We start from the raw sequence: 19,043 nt of genomic DNA on the forward strand, positions 1-19,043 counted from the left end.
ATGCTGAATACCTGTTCTGCATCTTGATCTGGAAATCCTGTATTTTCCGTCTTACCGCTAACTCATTTATTGTATTCTTATGTACCAGTTTCTTCCGTGCTCTCCTCAGGTCTAGGCTAATTCGAGTTCTTACCATCCTGTGGTCACTGCAGCGCACCTTGCCGAGCACGTCCACATCTTGTATGATACCAGGGTTAGCGCAGAGTATGAGGTCTATTTCATTTTTTGTTTCGCCGTTCGGGCTCCTCCACGTCCACTTTCGGCTATCTGGCGTGCGGAAGAAGGTATTCATTATCCGCATATTATTCTGTTCTGCAAACGCTACTAATAACTATACCCTGCTATTCCTAGTGCATATGCAATATTCCCCCACTGCCTTGTCTCCAGCCTGCTTCTTGCCTACCTTGGCATTGAAGTCGCCCATCAGTATAGTGTATTTTGTTTTGACATTACCCATAGCCGATTCCACGTCCTCAAAGAAGCTCTCGACTTCCTGGTCGTCATGACTGGATGTAGGGGCGTAGACTTGTACAACTTTCATTTTGTACCTCTTATTGAGTTTCACAACAACGCTTGCCACCTTCTCGCTAATGCCATAGAATTCCTGTATGTTACCAGCTATATTCTTATTAATCAGGAATCCGATTCCTAGTTCTCGTCTCTCTGCTAGGCCCCGGTAGCACAGGACGTGCCCACTTTTTAGCATTGTATATGCTTCTGTTGGCCTCCTAACTTCACTGAGCCCTATTATATCCCATTTACTGCCCTCTGATTCCTCCAATAGCACTACTAGACTGGCCTCACTAGATAACGTTCTAGCGTTAAACGTTGCCAGGTTCATATTCCAATGGCAGCCTGTCTGGGGCCAGGTATTCTTAGCACCCTCTGCTGCGTCGCAGGTCTTACCGCCGCCGTGGTCAGTTGCTTCGCAGCTGCTGGGGACTGATTGTTGGGGGTTTTATTGTTGTGTTCATGTAGGAGGTAGTGGCCAAGTACTGCATGAGGGTGGCCAATCCTGCTCTGGTGAGGGAGTGCGTTACCGGTTCTGGTCACCGGGATGAGGCCACACTCCAAGCCTGTTTATGCAATTTTATCAACACGCGGATTTTTTTTAATCCGGTGGAAAATTGCGCGGCACCGGGATTCGAACCACGGGCCTGTTGCACGCGAGGCGGGTGTTGTACCTCTATGCCACAGCTGCAACATATATATATATATATATATATATATATATATATATATATATATATATATATATATATATATATATATATATATATATATATATATATATAGTATTAGAATAAATGACACATGACACACTTACTAATGCAAACACAAAGTAAAAACAAAATGGCACGTCGGCTACGCTGGGACGCAAATATAACGACTTTTCAGTATGCCGACATTTCCGGTTTGTTTTTTTGGTCGGACCGACAAACGACTTGCTTTGCTTCACAATTTCTATGAAAGTCCAGTGCTCGTCATCACACTTTGTCGTTAGAAACTTATGCTGTTTTGTTTCTCCTCTCTAGTGAAGTCTTCTATAGCGCAAACGCTATGGGGATGTCCTACTGAAGTCGATGTAGCGGGTTAAACCCCGGCGTTGGTTGCCATGTTATGAGGTCGGTGGAAAATAAGAAAGCCGGTACATTGTGCATTGGGTGCACATTGACGAACTCCACGTGGTCAAACATAACATGGAGTCCTCGCGAAGGCACGCCTCTTAATCATCCAACTCGCCCAACTTTCCACGTCGTAATCACATTCTGGATTTTACACGTGATGTGCCAAGAATGTTTACTTTTATCGCGATAGCAATTATGTGGACCCTCCAGGGGCATGCTGTATGTGTACGTAAGTGTAAGCACGCTAGGGAAACTAACGGTCAAGGCTCTGGAGCGTCATACATTGAGGAAAGTGGGGAGGCACTGCAGAAGGAAAGGGGGCGGCGCGGCTTCGACTCCTCCATCAAGTGCCTACATTGCACGGCCGCGTGCGATGGGGCGCGGCCTATGTTGAAAGGGATCTGCAGAGGCATGATCGCGCGTGTTCTGTTCTGGCCGCTCTTGGCCTGAAGCGACCGACCGCATGAGGGTGACTTCGCTCGCTGCTGCTGCCGCGCTTGCTCACACCAGCGTTCTGGAAGCGAATGTCCGCGCTCATCGACGGTGATGTGCTCACGTTTACGTGTGCACACTGACACCATGCTTGTTAATTAGGTTCGTAAGCAAAAATTTCCAAGTTTATACTACCGCTAAAACTAATATCTTTAATTCGTATAGCTATCTGGCAATTTGCTATAGCAGGCGATGCTTTGCCTTTCTGGCGAAGCTGTGACATTTTTAATACATTTGACATTTTTTTTTGTCATACCACTCTATTATGTATGACACGCCGGCTGACACACGGCGCCGTAACCGGCCGTGCGCATAGCACGCCCTTTATTCTTCGTTGTATACCCTCACTACTAACACACCTTAGGCAGTTGCCTCACCCACCCGCCTTACTCCCTGTCCTCTTTAGAAGAACTCTCCCTATATATACTGTCCCGAGGAACGCATTGCTCCTTGAAAAAGACAAATCCTCTTGTCCAAACGTTAGCTCCCGCTTTTACCTTGTTCTCGTTTTGTTTTTCGTCTTGAATTTCCCTCTCCCGCCTTCCCCATGTTTTCCCCTTATGTACGACATTATTTCTGCATCCAATAAGTGATACATCTTCAAAGACCACTCTTCGAAAAGTGCTGCCTGACTTCCGCGATGAAATTTCCTATTTAACCGGACTGCTCGTTCCCGAAGTATTATTATTCTGTTTGATTTGCTTGACATATATAGCCATTAATTTGAAGGCAGGAGTACCTGAAAATGAATCCTGAAATGGTTTAGCGCAACTAGCAAGAGAAAGCTTGCTGGACTCTATAACTTTGCAACTTTACCGTTGGGTTAGTAAGGAATTACTAAGCTTGAATATATGCAGTTCCCACAGCTCTGACGCGCTTGGCTTGCTTTAATGACCCCCTCGGATGTCGAATTTCACGGGATCAAAAGACGCTGGTGCCGTTGGTACACTGGCAAATATGAATGCAGACCATATGAAATTTTACTTGTTTCTTTATATACCGTCTTCTTAAGTGCCCTCGTATCTCTATACATAGAGGTAGGGGGCACGTTTGCAAATGATATTCTCTGCGTCACGTCAAATTCCTGCGTATGCAACTGTTGATCGATTAAGTACTACCGTATCGTTGGGTATCTCGCAAACTGTACGAAAATATCCGTAATGAGCTTGAAAGCTTTGATTATTTGAACAGAAAAGCGCCCATGCGGAGCGGGAATGTTGCATCGATTGCGCGTTTGCTAAAGGCTAAAATACCTGCCAACGTTGAAGATAGTGGGAAGTTTCAATCAGCCAGTCAAGCACATTGCGAGGTAACAGCTGTTGTCTTTGGAGCCACACCGTCGCCGTCTTCGGGAAGTTCTCAAACCGTGACGGGGTTACACACCCCGGCTCTTGCGTGGTATTGTTGCTAGGGTTTCTAGAAATTGGCTACGCTCCTCCAGTGTAACGAAGTCAACCGGGCGCACGTCCTTGGCTAACCTTCCTACCTTTCTTCTTCGTCTCTCTTTCTCTCTCTCTCGCTCTCATTATTAGGATATAGTCGAAATCACCGTCCAAAGGTCAGCTTATAATTACGCATAACGACCGATTCGCGTGTGCTGACGCGCGTCAGATGTGAACCCTGCTAGCAGTGATTGTTTTACCAAGGGGAGGTAGAATAAATAAAAATGAAGACATGATTTATAGATGAAGTCTGTAGCACCGGCGTACCAGCTTTAATAGCTCTCATGAGCACTATGAGTCACGCTTCGCGAGACCAGCACTGAGTTTTGGTAAACTGAATGTTTTTTTCATATTTTCTCTTACGATGTGAATCACACTGGTCGATAGTGTAGTGGTGTGGTCGGTTGCGGGTGGCGCCAGCGTCACTCAGTGGTAGGAGCTGGTTCGCGACGTGCAGGGTAGGAGTTCTGCTGGGTACGAGGCATGCTGGATACGACACATACTGGGTGCGAGACCTGTTGGGTACGAGACCTGTTGGGTACGAGACTTGTTGGGTACGAGCGCCAGAAGGGTGTACGCAGCTTTAACACTCGCGTTTCAATCGAGGTAAAAAAGAATATAGAAAGAAACAGAACAAAACTACAAAAACTTTCTGGAGCTTTACGTGCAAAAAACAGAACGGGTTGTTGAGGCGCACCGTCGTGGGAGACTACAGATTTTTGTTTTTGGCGGGAAGGGGGGGGGGGTGGATGGGGCAGACACTTTAGGTTCTTTTCAAGTCCACTGAAATGTAGATACACGAACGCCTTTTTTCCTATTTCCCTCCCCTCAAAATGCGGCCGCCATGGCCCGTATCAAACCAACGTCCTCGAGCTCAGAAGCTTAACGCCATAGCCACGGGGCCACAGAGGCGGGTGTCTGTACCGTGGTGTCGTAGCGTACATTTTCTGTCGGACGATCGCGATCAAATCTGAGCTTTTTCCTTGCGCGCCACTTGAAGCTTTGTTTTTGTAGAAACATAACAGTGTAACCGTTACAGGTTAAAAAGGAAACAGATCAAACACGAGTGGAACTGAACAGTATCTAAGCAGGGTAGCAGAGACTCCAAAAGACGCTGGCGTGTGCAGATACGAAAAGCGAGAATAATCTGCGCAGCGCTGTGCTAGAAAAAAATAATCATTCAGGAGTTTTACTAGCCAAAACGACGATATGATTACGAAGCACGCCGTAGCGAGGGCAGGGAAGGTCTCCGGCTACACTTGAGCACATGGGGTTCCTTAACGTGCACACTATGCATAGTACGCCAGCGTCTGCATGCTAGCTGAGTTCCGAAGGGCCTCAACGACACAGGACGTGAGTGTCTACCCGAGCTATTATAGATGGTGCGTCGTCTTCGAACTTTTGGCGGCTGCATGCAAAACAACAGGCACAGCGAGCGCGCGAGAAAGGTACAGGGCGGTGTACTAGCAAATTATATATATATATATATATATATATATATATATATATATATATATATATATATATATATATATTTGCTGCCCAAAGGAGGACGCATCTTGGAAGGTGCCGAGGTTCATTGAACCGTCTAAGCGAAGTGGTCTCCGTATGAAAAAAGATTGCGTATAGCCTACTATCACGTTGTAAACCTTGAAACGTTTGGACGGATGCTGAGTTATTATAGATTTCTTTAAAGTTTAGTAGTCATTTATGGGTTTTTTGTACACACTACAAGCAAAATTTGCACAAGAAACAGTGACCTTCTGAACAACAACCACAAAAAAAAGAAAAAAAAAGTTAGGACATTTACCGTAACCCTTAGAAGCTTATACAACGACAATACGAAAGATGCAAACAGACATTTTTTAAGTATGTCTAACCGGTTTGTTACAGGGAAGACGGTGTTGTCTATGGAATCTGAAGATGCCAGCGGGAACCGTAGGTGTTTACACATGCGCTCTGGTGGACAACACTAAGGAGTGAGTAATAGCTTAGCTGTACTAGTCGGATGCTCTCGTCATATATCAGTAAGACATGGTGAAAGAAAATCGAACTCACCGTTTCGCAACTCTAAAAAGCAGCGAGTTTACTTACTGTGAAATTTATTTATTTATTTTAATTGTTATATTTTTTTCCAAGGCTAACGTTTCTATTGGTTGTCTGCTTCGCCACTTTTCAGGAGCCGTCATGTTTTTCTGGTCAAAAGATAAAAAAGCTTAAGTCTTGCTAAGGAAATGCGCAGTATACTAACACCTCATACCTATTTCATTTATTGTGCTGTTCGGCTACGCGTGTACTTATTTTGTACTGTTCCCTATTTTTTTTCCGTGTCAGAAGTTGTTTTCAAATGTATCATATTATTCAAACCTTGGTGTACTGATGAATGAGCATTTCCCATATGCCCCCCCCCCCCCCCTCGTGCCGCACAAGGGCCATTTAGGAGCATAATAAATGATGACAAATAAGGATTAGCGTGTTTAGGCGTCAGTGGCCGTGTAAAAAAACTTCGGGGTTTTGGGGAAAATCGTGCGCCGAATTTGCGAACGAGCGCCGTGGTTTGATTGGACCGCATTGACTCTTTTCGCGGAGGAGTTTGCTCTAGAGAAACGAGATGGCGCTTTCGGCCGCGCCGCTCGTCGCGGACCTCCCAATGGACATGCAGCGGTAGCAAATGTTGTGAGATCCAATCATCAAGAAATCACAAGTCTAACCATGTCAAACTGCTCCATCCTGGAAGCAGAAGTGGCTGCGAAAGCACTCGCCATACAACACGGGGATGCCATCAGCCAATCCCTTCAGATTATCACCGACTCGCAGGTGGCTTGTCGGCTCCTCCTAGCAGGAAGAATCCATAAAAGACTGCTCCACCTTGTTCAAAGCAGCCCAGGATCAAACACTCACGTTAAACACCAGATCACTTGGACCCCCGCACACTCTGGGTTGGAAGGGAACGAGATAGCCGACAGTCTACCTCGAGGTTACACTAGCCGTGCGGATCAAAACACAATCTCCCCCGAGCACTCACTACTTCAACCAATGTCAACAGTTTATAATATTAGGCTCCACCACCAACGCCTCATGCGCCAGTTCCTACCACCACCACGTAGACAACTTACTGCGCAGGAAGCCCGCGACTGGAAGCAACTCCAGACGGACACTTTCTCCAATCTGTATAAATATCACATTCTGTTTCCAGAACGCTACAGACCTACCTGCCCATGGTGCGACGGTCGCCCCACCGCCTTCCATGTTACGTGGGGGTGCACGGGGGACAAACCCATACTCTTACGAACACTTCAAATGAAGGAGCAGTAGGAGGCCTCTCTGTCCAGCTCGGACCTGACAAGCCAGCGCAGCCTGGTACAGCAGGCAAGGGCAGCGGCACAGGCCACAGGGGCTCTGAAATGAGTTCTCCATCCGCCGTCCAAGTCTTCGACAACCACTTTTTTACCTTCGAAATAAATGTTACTGCTACTACTTGCCTCAGCGGCAGCCTGCCGCTGCGACGCCGTTTTCACGTTGCTCCTGTGCCATCAGCGGTCGGAAATGCAACTGAGTTGCCGCTAACGCACTGCGCTCCCATCATGCTGGATTGAATCATGTGGATTGAACGCGTGTGCTGCAACTTCCCCGGACCGTGGCTGCAACTGCCCGTACGCGTTACCGCCGCATTTCGATATTGGCGACCTTATTCGAGGATACAGAAATTCGCTCATCCGCCAGCGTTGTATCGCTAACCTTCAATGAATGATCTTTTGTCCCGGTACGTCGGCGAGAGTGGGTACCGCTCGGTAAACAATGGCAGAGAGAGTAGCGCCGCTGCCTGACAATATTGCTGCCGCTGTCAGTTGTTGAAAATGGCGGCTGTGCTTCACACGTCCACTGCGTACCAGCAACGAAGCGTGGCAATCAGAACCACCGACAAACTGCGGTAATTTCACTGGGAGAGTCTGGACCGCCCACCATATGCAGTCAGGACCTCGCCCCTAGTGATTTCTACATTTTTGGGCAGCTGAGGAAGTTCCTGGCATGGCAGCGATTCACGTGCAACGATGAAGCCAAGACAGCAGTCCGATGGTGGTTCCACAGTCAGCCGGACGGATTCTGCGACAGGGGCACCACAAATTTGGTGCCGCGATTGGAGAAATGCCTGAATCGGTGAGGGGTCTATGTGGAAAAGTAGTGGTAGGAGTTTTATGAGTGTCGGCGGTAATGCGTTAGCATTGGGTTTATATCTTGACAAAACGCATTGCCACCGTCGAACGAGGTAGTTATGAGACGTGTAATGCAGTGGGACACCTCCTTCTCGTTTCCCTAACAACACCCAGTGCCATCTAGCAAAGCGGCCGCGAAATCTTCGTGTGCCCTCCTAGATGCATGGCGTGCTGCTGCGCGTGAACGCTGGGAAATGCTTAAAGTGGGAACAGGACTCTTTGCTCACCCTTATTTTTCGACACGCTGCAAAATCTACTAGCACTGCCGTGAAGTCAGCGAGCTGCGTACGAGACGAGAAGAGTGGCGTGCTGCTGCGTGGGAACAATGTGAACTGTTCCTTCACTTGCCGAAAAGTAGTGGCACATACTCAGTAACCCAAGTTGGCGATAGGTTCACTGAAGAGCGGCACATACCTAGTGAATTCATGGCGCAGCTTGCTAATGTGCCGGATATTGCTGTCCTTGAGGAACCCTTGTGACGCGGGCCCGTTTTCGCTAAGCACCAGATAAATTTGAGCGATCTTTTTTTGTTATTGTAGAGTGGTACATTTCCAGTGGCACAAACCTAGTTACCCAAAGTGGCGGCAAAGACGTTCATCGAAGAGTGGCCCGCAGTCACTATATTTGGCATGACAGAGGTTAATAAAGAGTCGTCCCACAGTTCTGTCTTTCTCGAGAAGCTAGTGCCTGACTCCGCAGTGGACGTTCCTTAACGTCGCCGCTATGCGCAAGAACCACAGAAACCGCCCTTGAATTGCAGACCGCAACGCTCTCAACGCGGAGAGTTCACGGACAAGTACCACCAAACACGGGCTACGGTAGAACCTTCTCCCCACTTTCCAGCAAGTGAGACCATCCTCCGGAGCAATGACCCTGACCGGCTGCAACGGATCATCAGTCGGGCCGTGGCAGCGGAGGAAACCAGAGGGTGACAGGAGAATTAGGCCTTCCCGTTCAACTCGTAAAATTTTCGCGTCGAAAGAAAGCGTTTTCAATCGATCAGTAACTTTCGAACGTGTTATTGGCGAAGGAAACCTCAACTCTTCGACAACGCTTCGTTGTTCCTGCGTTTACACAAGCACATCCACGTTCACATTGCTACTTTTGCATTAACTCTGGGTCTCAAATTCATAGCGAAATAATACACGCAATGATATATGAAACAATAGATGGCGGTACACTTTGTTGGGTCAGATTTTACGCTCACTTCATAATCTGTCTTTCTCTTTTTTTATGCAGAAACTGGATCGAATTGACACACGCGAATGGTTCAAAAACATCGCACCATTTTAGCCACGCAAAACTTCCGAATGGTAGGCTACTGCATTACACCATTCGCATATCATTTACGGAGTACATCGTAAGCACCGATTTCGACAACACAATTGTTCCGCAAGAATCCGAGACACCGAACTACATTAACGCATTATTCTCAGAAGCACTGAACATCATCAACTTCGATGTGGTAAGTTGTATTTCTAGTAAGTTTCGATGTAGTGAGAAGATTGCTTTCTCCCATCTTAATGTTCGAGGCTTCGGGCGTTACTTTGGCGTAACCTGCAGTGTTTATTGCTATCATTTTTTTAAGGGAACTAAGACAATGTGTATGTCGAAGCGCGCGGATAATAGCAGCAAATTGTTGTACTTATGACACAATACATATTCTTTGACGAATGATGAATTTCCAATTTCCAAACGGGTCTGAAGCCAAAAGAAGAAAAATTCGCGGAAATCCTTGGGCGGGTGCATGCATGCAACATGTACTCCATGCAACTTCGGTAAACACCGGCCCCCGGGTTCCGGCTAGTAATGTTTGGAGCAAACTTTTTCATTTTTCCTTTTTTCCTTCCTTCCTTTCTTTGTTTCGTTCTTTCGTCTTTCCTTCTTTCTTTCTTTCTTTTCTTCTTGCTTAAGTTTTTCTTTGTTTCTTCCTTCCTTTCTTTCCTTTGTTTCTGCCTTTTCTTCTTTCATTTTTTCTTTCTTTGCTTCCTCGTGCCGAAGTTACTGCGCCTGTACTGGTTAGCATTACAAAAAGGCGTCGTCATTGATACCGGCTGTGGTATGTGCGACACCTTGTTGGAAGAAAAAAAGAAAGAAAAATGCCTGGGCCTTTCACGGCGTAACTTACGCACAAACATTGCAAAGCGCACTCACTTCGAAGAGGGTGTCACGTGACACTCGGCGGCATCTTATTGCGATAGGCACTACAAGCACGCAGCCGCCTGAATCCTGGTGTCAGCATCACGTCGCTATATATATACATAGAATATATATACATAGGATATACATATAGGACGCAGGTGTGCAGTCGCGTTCATTACGAGCTGCAGCACGGTCTGAAGGGCTCCAAGACTGCCCGGCAGCCCGGCATACCACCAAAGCGGTTGGATATTCAATAGCAGTAATTAAAACGGTGTCTAGTTTTCAAATTTTCTGCACGTCGGCGCAGCCGCGCTGCATTAGAGAGAATTCGCTCGTGTTAAAGATTCACTCATATTAAAGGTAGAATTCTCTCATATAGACCGTTGACATCGGTAATATACAGGCTAGCGATGCAGGCGATTGAATGAAAGCTGCCAGCATAGGCGGAGAATAACGACATATTGGGGGAACTTCAGAATGGCTACAAAATCTATAGGCGTCTGGACGATCACTTGCTTGTCCTTGTCAGTGTATTGAAATGTGCGGAGTAGAAAGGAGTGCTTTACATGTGGCTTTTTTGAGACATTAGAAGAGCATATCACAACGTTCACAGCAACATTTTATGTTTTCGAAGGGGATATAGCTGTTAAGAGAGATTTACATAGAATATACCGTTTGTATTGAATGGGAGAAGATGAGGAGCGAGGGGAAAGTTGATATCAACAAGGAACTGTGGTAGGTGTGACCTTTATCCCCACTGCTGTTTATGATGTATGTGCATGGTAAGAATGGAAAGGGCGCCATAGGGATGTAATATTGTGTTTATGACGTCATTCGAAATGGCGCGTAGAGTTGTAGAGCAGAAGCTTCCAGGTTTGTTTTATGCGTACGAGATTGTGTGTCTTGCTAACAATTTTTTTAGTGGTAATAAATATGGCGTGATAGCATTGAATGAAAACAGTGAACAGACAGTGTCAATTCAGGGCCAAAAATACCTCGGTTGCTATATATGGTTGCTATATATATACTTTGCTATATGGATTAACGAAGGCAATAGATACATGGAAACACAGGAAAAAACATCAAGCGTCAAAGGGCAGAGAAATGCGGCCGCAATGAAACGCAGGGCACTATGGGGATACGAAAGGTACGATGTGCTCAGGGGTACTTGGAAAGTTGTAACGGTTTCAGGACTCACATTTGGAAATGCTGGTGTTCGTTTGAAGTCGGGGGTACAGTAAGGACTCGATGACAACCAAATGTCAGCGAGATGCCTTACATTGGGCGCCCACGGGAAGACTGCAAATGAAAGTGTGCAGGGTTATATGGGCTGGACAAGTTTTCCAGTGAGGGAAGCTCATAGTTAAATTGATTATGAAGAACGGCTGAGGAATAGGGACGGAAGTAAATGGGCTGGGAGAGTGTTGAGGTAATTGTACAGGAAATACATTGATTCACAGTGGAGGAAAATAACTAGGAAGCTTACCAGCAAGTATGCGGCATGTAGGGTGAGCAACCCAGCAACAAAGAACGGCAAACGGAAAGTCAGAGAGGCTGAAATATACTCATGGGTGGCGGCAATGGCAAGTAAACCTGCCATGACTAACTGATTAACAGGAAAAAAACGAAATGCAAATGATGGAGCATGCATTATTAGAAGGTGCCTGCCCAGCAGTCGCTTTAGGCACCCCTGGCCTCCTTGTAGCCCTTGGGTTCAGCAAGAGCAGGGTGAACGTAAACATGTCAGCAGTGAAGAATAATAAGAGGCGATAGGAAGATTGTTCGACGATATGTAGGGAAACTACAAACAAAAGAGGAGTACAACAACAAAGTTCCCAATAGGAGTTCAAAAAGATTGATGAGGGGAATTCGTCATTTTTTTCTTTAATTTTTATTATTTTTTCAGATAGGTACGGCATTAGGCAGTATAATAAGAAGAGCTTGGTGGCACAACCTACTGGCGCGTTCCAAAGGGGCGTTCATAGCATCCATCCATCCATCCATCCATCCATCCATCCATCCATCCATCCATCCATCCATCCATCCATCCATCCATCCATCCATCCATCCATCCATCCATCCATCCATCCATCCATCCATCTATCCACCCACCCATCCATCCATCCGTCCATCTGTCCGTCCGTCCATCTGTCCGTCCGTCCGTCTGTCCGTCCGTCCGTCCGTCCGTCCGTCCGTCCGTCCGTCCGTCCATCCGGAAATATTGCGTAGGCTTTCACCTAGTGAGACCCATATATTACATACATCTTCCACAGGCACTTGCATTTAAAATGGCCGGAACCATCAACTGGAGAACTGTCGATAAATGGAAGGAACGTTTAGAGCATAGGCGAAAAAAAAAGGAAGCAGGGAGGAGATTAGTGATACAGGATCCATTACAGGCTCAGGAAGCGATACTATATAGAGAAGTTTTGAGGAAGATAAAGGGGACGTATGCAAAACTGCTAGAATAAAAAGCTGGTATAGCATACATGATTAGCACAATCAGGATGGGCTACCATTTGTAACCAGTCAGTTTCAGATGGATGCCAATACATCATCATCATAATCATAATTATCATCGTCATCGGAGCCCCTTAGACAACGGGCACCGGGTTGTAGCTTATATTAACATGACCGAGCCATCCCCCCCTCTCCCCCGCTCCCCCCGAGATGCACATACACACACCGCGTTCCCTTGACGAAGACAAAGCGCTTCAGTGGAGCACTGGCACTTAAAACATGTAAGCAAAAAATTATTTGAACCAGCGAAAACGCTTCTTGAGGCGCTGACCTCGGTAGATAGAGAGGTATTGCTACAGCCTACGTTCATACGTGTGAACTCGAGAACAGCTGTTGGAGCCAAAGCCAGACTCAAATAGCCCGTCGCGACACCATTTACGTGACCTCGTACCCTGAATGGGTCAAGATTCATGCGAGAGGCTATGACAAGCGAAGATTTAAAACATGGCGTCCCTTTCAGCGCTGGCAACCATCGAAATGACACTTCCGCGTTCACGTGGGGGTTGTCATGTAGGACAGGGTGAGTCCTACATGACAACCCCCACGTGAACACGGAAGCTACAAGGGTCAGGAAGAGTCATCCTAACCCGTGAAGCTGAATGGTCACCGTCGGACTAGACGTTAGCTCAGCTTCACCGGTTAGCATGTACATGATCGCGACATGCAAAGCTCAGTCCGACAACTCGATAGGACCCGCTATGGGCCAGGTTCATGTAAACGTTCCGACAGATTTATAAAACGGGAATGCACATCCTTAGTTTCGTCGCATGGCTACAGAATGAAGAAAGCTTGCCGACTGTATTTCATATCCCTCCGCAACAGCACCTGCGTGCCTCACAGAGCTACCCAACAGAGGGGGAGGAGAAAAAGAAGGAAGGAAAGGTAGGGAGGTCAACCGGTTTTCTATCCAGTTTCTGCCCAGATCAGGAAACGTAGCAGTGCCCGCGTCGCTTTGTAAACATGCGACACGTGGAGCTATGGCGCGAGAATCTTCGCCTCTGAAGATGGTGTGCTATCTAATCGGTGTAACATCCTGCGAAGAACGTCACGTTTGTTGTTATAAAGATAACAAGAACGCAACACGTGCTCTATCGTCTCCTCACAGTTGCACACGTCACAGATCGGTGTGTCGGGCATACCAATATGAAATGAGTGGGCTTTCGTAAAAGCCACCCCTAACCAGAGGCGGCACAGTAATGTACCGGCGTAATCACGGCGGGAGAAGTTCGATGGTATTTGCAGCTTCAATGTAGGATCTAGCCGGAGGAGACGACAGTTGCGGAAAAGGGGGGCGTTCCACAAGGTTTCAGTCTTGGTTTGAGCGAGTAAACGAAGACCCCTCGCAGCATCTGTCCTTGATGAGGCTATAGGATGTTTCCCGGTTACTTTATGGGCTGAACAGATCCAATAGAGTCAACAGCCTATACGCCTTACGGCTGGGGCACCAAAGCCTGAACACAAAGAAGAAAGGGTCAACATGCGCTGTGTAATCAGAACTCCATGCAGTTTCACGGATGTCGGGGGAGATTGGGGTATATTGCGGCAACTTGGGGAAGCGGCCACCTAACAGCCTACACTATCTTTGACATGCCCATATTGTAGGTTGCATAGATCTGGCAGGCATGATTTTTTATAAACGCACTATAAAACAATAAATGTAGCTGCAATGAAGTTACGGGCCTCAGTAGTCAAGTGTAGCATGGAAGGTCCATCGTAGTCTTTGTTAAAAGTGTACCGATTACGTTACCTACATGTTGCTCGACGGAGTTTTCGTGCTATGGCAAAAGTTGCGGTGCCCAGGAAAATGCAAAGAATTATCAAACTTGCCATTCTTAGGTATGGAGTTTAAAGAGCCACAGGGGAACCGCATCATGCAGCCTCGCCAATCGACACACGTGGTGAAAGTGCGGCGTGGCCTCTAATTTTTGGCAAAGGTCGTAATTCTAGAGATTGCCCACGTATATGTAACAATGGCAGTGGCTACGCGAATTCCTGGAAGGCCCAGAGGTTCAAGCCACTGAAACATATGTATTTAGTCTCCTATCATCCATATAAATGTAGATGTAGAGCCCAGATGTTAGTGGCCCGGTTGGCTCAGCATGCCTTCCATGTCGCTGCGCCCAACATTTCAGGTGGTCAAAGAAAACAACCTAGGGCCAAGATTTCGTAGCGGCGCCCTTTCCGATGCTATTCATTTCCGCTTATCGTGAGTGATCAGAATGATGCTCTGCCCACGTTGGTTACAAGAATGGCATAGAATCGAACGAATGCATCGCTACAAAATTGCGGCCCTGCTTGCTTTGGGATCAATCCCGGAAGGAACGGTTATGTAGAAGTCGGACAAGTTCAAGCGGTTGCTGGGTCAAGTCATTGCTGGGTGACTAACCGCGCTTTATTACAATAATTTGTTTGATTGCACGAGGGTAATATATGTCGGCGTACGCGTTCAATTCTATAGCCAATCGTTCTGCATGTAACCCGATATATTTTTTTATATCGTGCACTTGCAAAGTCACAAAGCAGTCTGAATCCGAAAGAACGAAGTTTACAGAAATCCATGCACTAACCACGCTAACTGCTGGTTAAGTTACCTTGCGATATGGTTAGTACCAGTCAGGTTTTTACTCAGGCAGTGCAAGCTAGTACTTTGCGCAAGTCTGTACAGTTTAGTATGTTCTCGCCGGTAACTTATGATCCTTTTCCTTCTTTTTTGTCGCAGGACGTACCCTACACGTAGAAGACGAGTTTACTCTCTGCATTCTCTCGTTTCCAGTGCTTCCGTAATTAGCAAAATCTGTTGCCTCAAATAAACCAATACACATGTTTCAATAAAGTATTATCGCCGTTATTGGCGTGCGTTCCTACATCGTAGCGGGAGAAGCTCCCAGTAAAAAAAAGGCATTTGCTAAACTCAGCGGTGTACACACATTTCTGTATGCGATTTCTGTTTTGTTAGTTCTGTCCAGCGGTGGTGACAAGGGAGAGAAAAATCACAGGCATTCACCTTCAGGTAAGTTGAACTCTGCGGGTAGTGAACGTGGCCCCATTTCACTTGAATGCACACAGCGTCGTTATATACACACAATTACTTTGCTAGACGTATGCTTGACGGGTGCTGGCAATGTGGACTGCTTCGGTGACAATGACGAAAAAAGGAAAGGATTTACTAACTCGTAACGTCTGGAACCAGTAATTACCTTGTTCGTGTTCCTTGCAAAAAATGATTGAATAATGGAACAACGCTTACTCAATTCCCTTAGTTTGATTAAACAAAATGCACATTTGTGACTGTAATAGGCCCGTATTTACCGCCTATTAAATTATCAGGACTCACTACATTTAGCGCGATGCAGCATCTGAGGTAATGCTTTTTCGATGGGATGCTCCAGCGCTTCGAAATAAAAATATGTCGCTTTGACACATTTAATTCAACTTTATCGTATTTAGTGCATGGAGAGAATATGTAGCGTGATTATCGTGATGCGTCGTAATTTTCGTGACATGGCTGACAAGGTAACCGCACACACACACATAAAAAATTAAATTTGGAATAAGCAACTTTGAGCGACCTTCGCTCAGAAGCCTTTTCATCGTCATTTTGTTCAAGCACATTCAGTAATGTTCACCGTAGGGAACACAAATGAAACCTTCACAAGGGTTTCCGTAAGGGTGTCCGGTGAAATGCTATGGTTTTCCAGGTGCTTTTGTGCTTCAATGAATAAAACAACGTTTCCTTAAAGAAAGCAATCGGAACGCCAATGCATTTCGGCGGACACTTTGAAAATTACTATCTCGAAACTGGTGCAGTCTTGAGAATTCGTTCCAACTGAATGCACCTTGAGAACTCACCGGCTATATTTACAGGATTGAAATATTGGCCGTAATGCGAATATTTAAAAATTATTAGCGTAGTTATGTTAATTATTTATTTATGTTCAATGTTTTTGCTGAAGAAATGGCGGCCTGATTGAGTTTTTTAGATAAAGGATTACAATTGCGCAATCTGCCACTGGCATACTTTAAAAATTTGGTGCTGCTTAAAGAAAGAAACACCCTGTATATTATCATATTGTTATGCCTTTGCTAATTGCTTATATATATATATATATATATAAATATATATATATATATATATATATATATATATATATATATATATATATATATATATATATATATATATGCCTCAATTAGCAAATTAGCATATTAGCGATTTCCTGCGTTCCTGATTTCCTGTTGTGTGCCAAAGTGAACGCAGGAAATCGGGGAAACAAACAGGTGCGCAAAAAAACACGGGCAGAAACATGTCAGATGTGTACAAAAAGTAGTTTATTCGGTCCCATTGTCGTGCGGTTCAACATATGTAGGCCAAACGGGCAGATGTCTGAATGACAGATTACATGAGCATAGATATAAGATGGAAAGCGAGCTCTCCGGTCATATAAGTGCGCATTGTAAGGCGCACAAGTGCATCCCAGATTTCGGTAGAACCAGTTGTCTGTACAGAGCTGACCATCAACTCACAAGGGAGATATTGGAAGCGCTTGAAATAAAAAAGCGCGATCTTGAATGTATTAGTGAAGCCTCAGTTTCGCTTTCGGCAAAGGAACTGGCATATCTTGAGAGTGACTCTTAAAATGTTATTCTGTATCTTCGCGTCCTTGTGCGATGCAGATGACTGCCCTGTTTAGTTCTTGTTGTTTTTTGACAGCAGCTATATATTACTATGTCAAGAAATAAAACACTCAGTTGTTAGTGCGCCTACGTGCTGTCTCGTGTTTCCCTTCTTCGTGTGTTGTTTTATTCGGCGCCGTTTTTGTAATCATGCCAAATGTACCATGGCAGCAGCCAAAAAAGGTAGTGTCAGGTTAGGCTGAGCCGTATAAGATGCAAAAACCAGCTGTGACACGACGGAAGTTGCCGTTGGGAGCTAGTCCTGGACGAGTGTTCCGAATTCTGTTCGTGTTGGCGCATTCAGAAATTCCTTCTCAGAAAGTGTCCTGAAGCTCTTTAACTCCTTAAGCTTCTTGTTTCTGTAGTGTTCGTGCTATATACGTCTTCAATCATAAAAGAATTATCGCCACCTATTTCTAACTACAAAAGGGTACGTTTATTCAGGTAGGCTTACAGTGCTCGATAAGAAATACGCTTTCTTGACCACCAATCAGGCATAAATTATGCGACAGGTACTATGAAACTTCACATGCGCTTTCATCTTAGTAGTGGACAAGTAATTACGTTTTATCATCATAACGATATTGTAATTAAGAAATTAAATTATGGCGTTTTACGTGCCAAAAGCAATCGGATTATGAGAAACGTCGTAATGGGAGACTCCGGAATTATTTGAACCATCTGGGGTTGTTTAACGTGCACATAAATCTAAGGACACGGGCGTTTTCGCATTTCGCTCCCATCGAAATGCAGCCGCCGTGGCCGGGATTTGATCTGGCGACCTCGTGCTGAGCATTGAGCCACATGACAATAGGTGATTTCACTGCTATTCAATGATGGGGTAGGTTTGAGTGTATGACTGAAAACACCGCGAAGTTCTTTGCATGACTTCTTAATTCGTACGTTACTTCTTACGCAATTCGGCTACTAGCACGTTGAGAGTTCATCGAGTATGACTTTGTGTCACGTTCGGTTATCCGTTTTGATATTATTCTAGCATAGGTAGCACTGCTTTCGGACATTACATTTCTGGTGACTCCTCTTCCAAAACCAAACAATAATGCCGGTTACATTACCCGTGTTTGGCTTTTCATTTTCACAAACTACGAAAACACAAATGGTACAATGACCATCGCGTACGAACTATGCGTGAAATAGCACCTTACATGCATGGCTGGCTAAAGTAACACACCCGCGAGCTTTCAACTGAGATGCTCACTGAGGCACCAACAATTTGCGGTTGAGCAAAGTTATTTAGCCTTACTTCCCAAAATTCTTTGTCGTTAAATAAAAGCTAAGGCCTTATGCATATGTGGTTTTACCCTAACCTAATAGGATCCAATCATTCTCTCCATATTAAGCTATCATACATTAGAACGGGAACCAACAAGTAGCCGACAAAGACAAGCATGTGTTATATGTTAAAAGCCCCACTTTGACAAGGGTGGAATTACAAGGCAGATATTTTTATGCTGTAGAGTCCATTAAAAGCTAAAGCATGATTGTCAAATAACTCGACATATACGCAAGTATACTGTAGCGAGGCATCTGACGCCATCATGGGTATTCAGCTTAACATTATTCGCAAAAAAACAAAAGCAAGGAACAAAAAGGATTCCCGCTGTTACTGGGGAGGATATTAGGGACCTTTTATAGCAACGGTTATGAACGAAAGTAATATCTCCATAACGAATTTCTAATTCTAATTTACCAGGAGACCCACCGTGGTTGCTCAGCGGATATGGGGTTGGGCTGCTGAGCACAAGGTCGCGGGATCGAATCCCGCCCACGGGGGCCACATTTCGATGGGGGTGAAATGCGAAAAATGACTATAGACTGTCTATAGAAAGTACATAGAATTTTTTTAGACGACCTTGCCTTTCTGTACATTTGGACTTTTGTTGATACAGAGTCTATAGGTGATAGTCGAT

General features: G+C 45.5%; 1 protein-coding gene across 3 annotated transcripts in view; it reads left to right on the forward strand.

The window, feature by feature from the left end:
• Window positions 1–15,283, forward strand: part of LOC135907212 (uncharacterized) — a 111,918-nt gene extending 96,635 nt beyond the window's left edge. For 2 of the 3 annotated variants that reach the window (XM_065438899.2, XM_070525207.1), the window contains 4 exons: window positions 5,456–5,541; window positions 9,016–9,241; window positions 13,261–13,320; window positions 15,158–15,277. In XM_065438899.2, the coding sequence (XP_065294971.1) occupies window positions 5,456–5,541; window positions 9,016–9,241; window positions 13,261–13,320; window positions 15,158–15,175 (390 nt within the window). In that variant the 3' untranslated portion in view covers window positions 15,176–15,277. Of the gene's footprint in view, window positions 1–5,455; window positions 5,542–9,015; window positions 9,242–13,260; window positions 13,321–15,157 lie in introns of all 3 variants that reach the window. The other variant, XM_070525206.1, reaches the window with a different exon arrangement.
• The last annotated feature ends 3,760 nt before the right edge of the window (window positions 15,284–19,043 follow it).

Source organism: Dermacentor albipictus, chromosome 9, assembly GCF_038994185.2.
Source record: "Dermacentor albipictus isolate Rhodes 1998 colony chromosome 9, USDA_Dalb.pri_finalv2, whole genome shotgun sequence".
Taxonomy (NCBI): Eukaryota; Metazoa; Arthropoda; class Arachnida; order Ixodida; family Ixodidae; genus Dermacentor; species Dermacentor albipictus.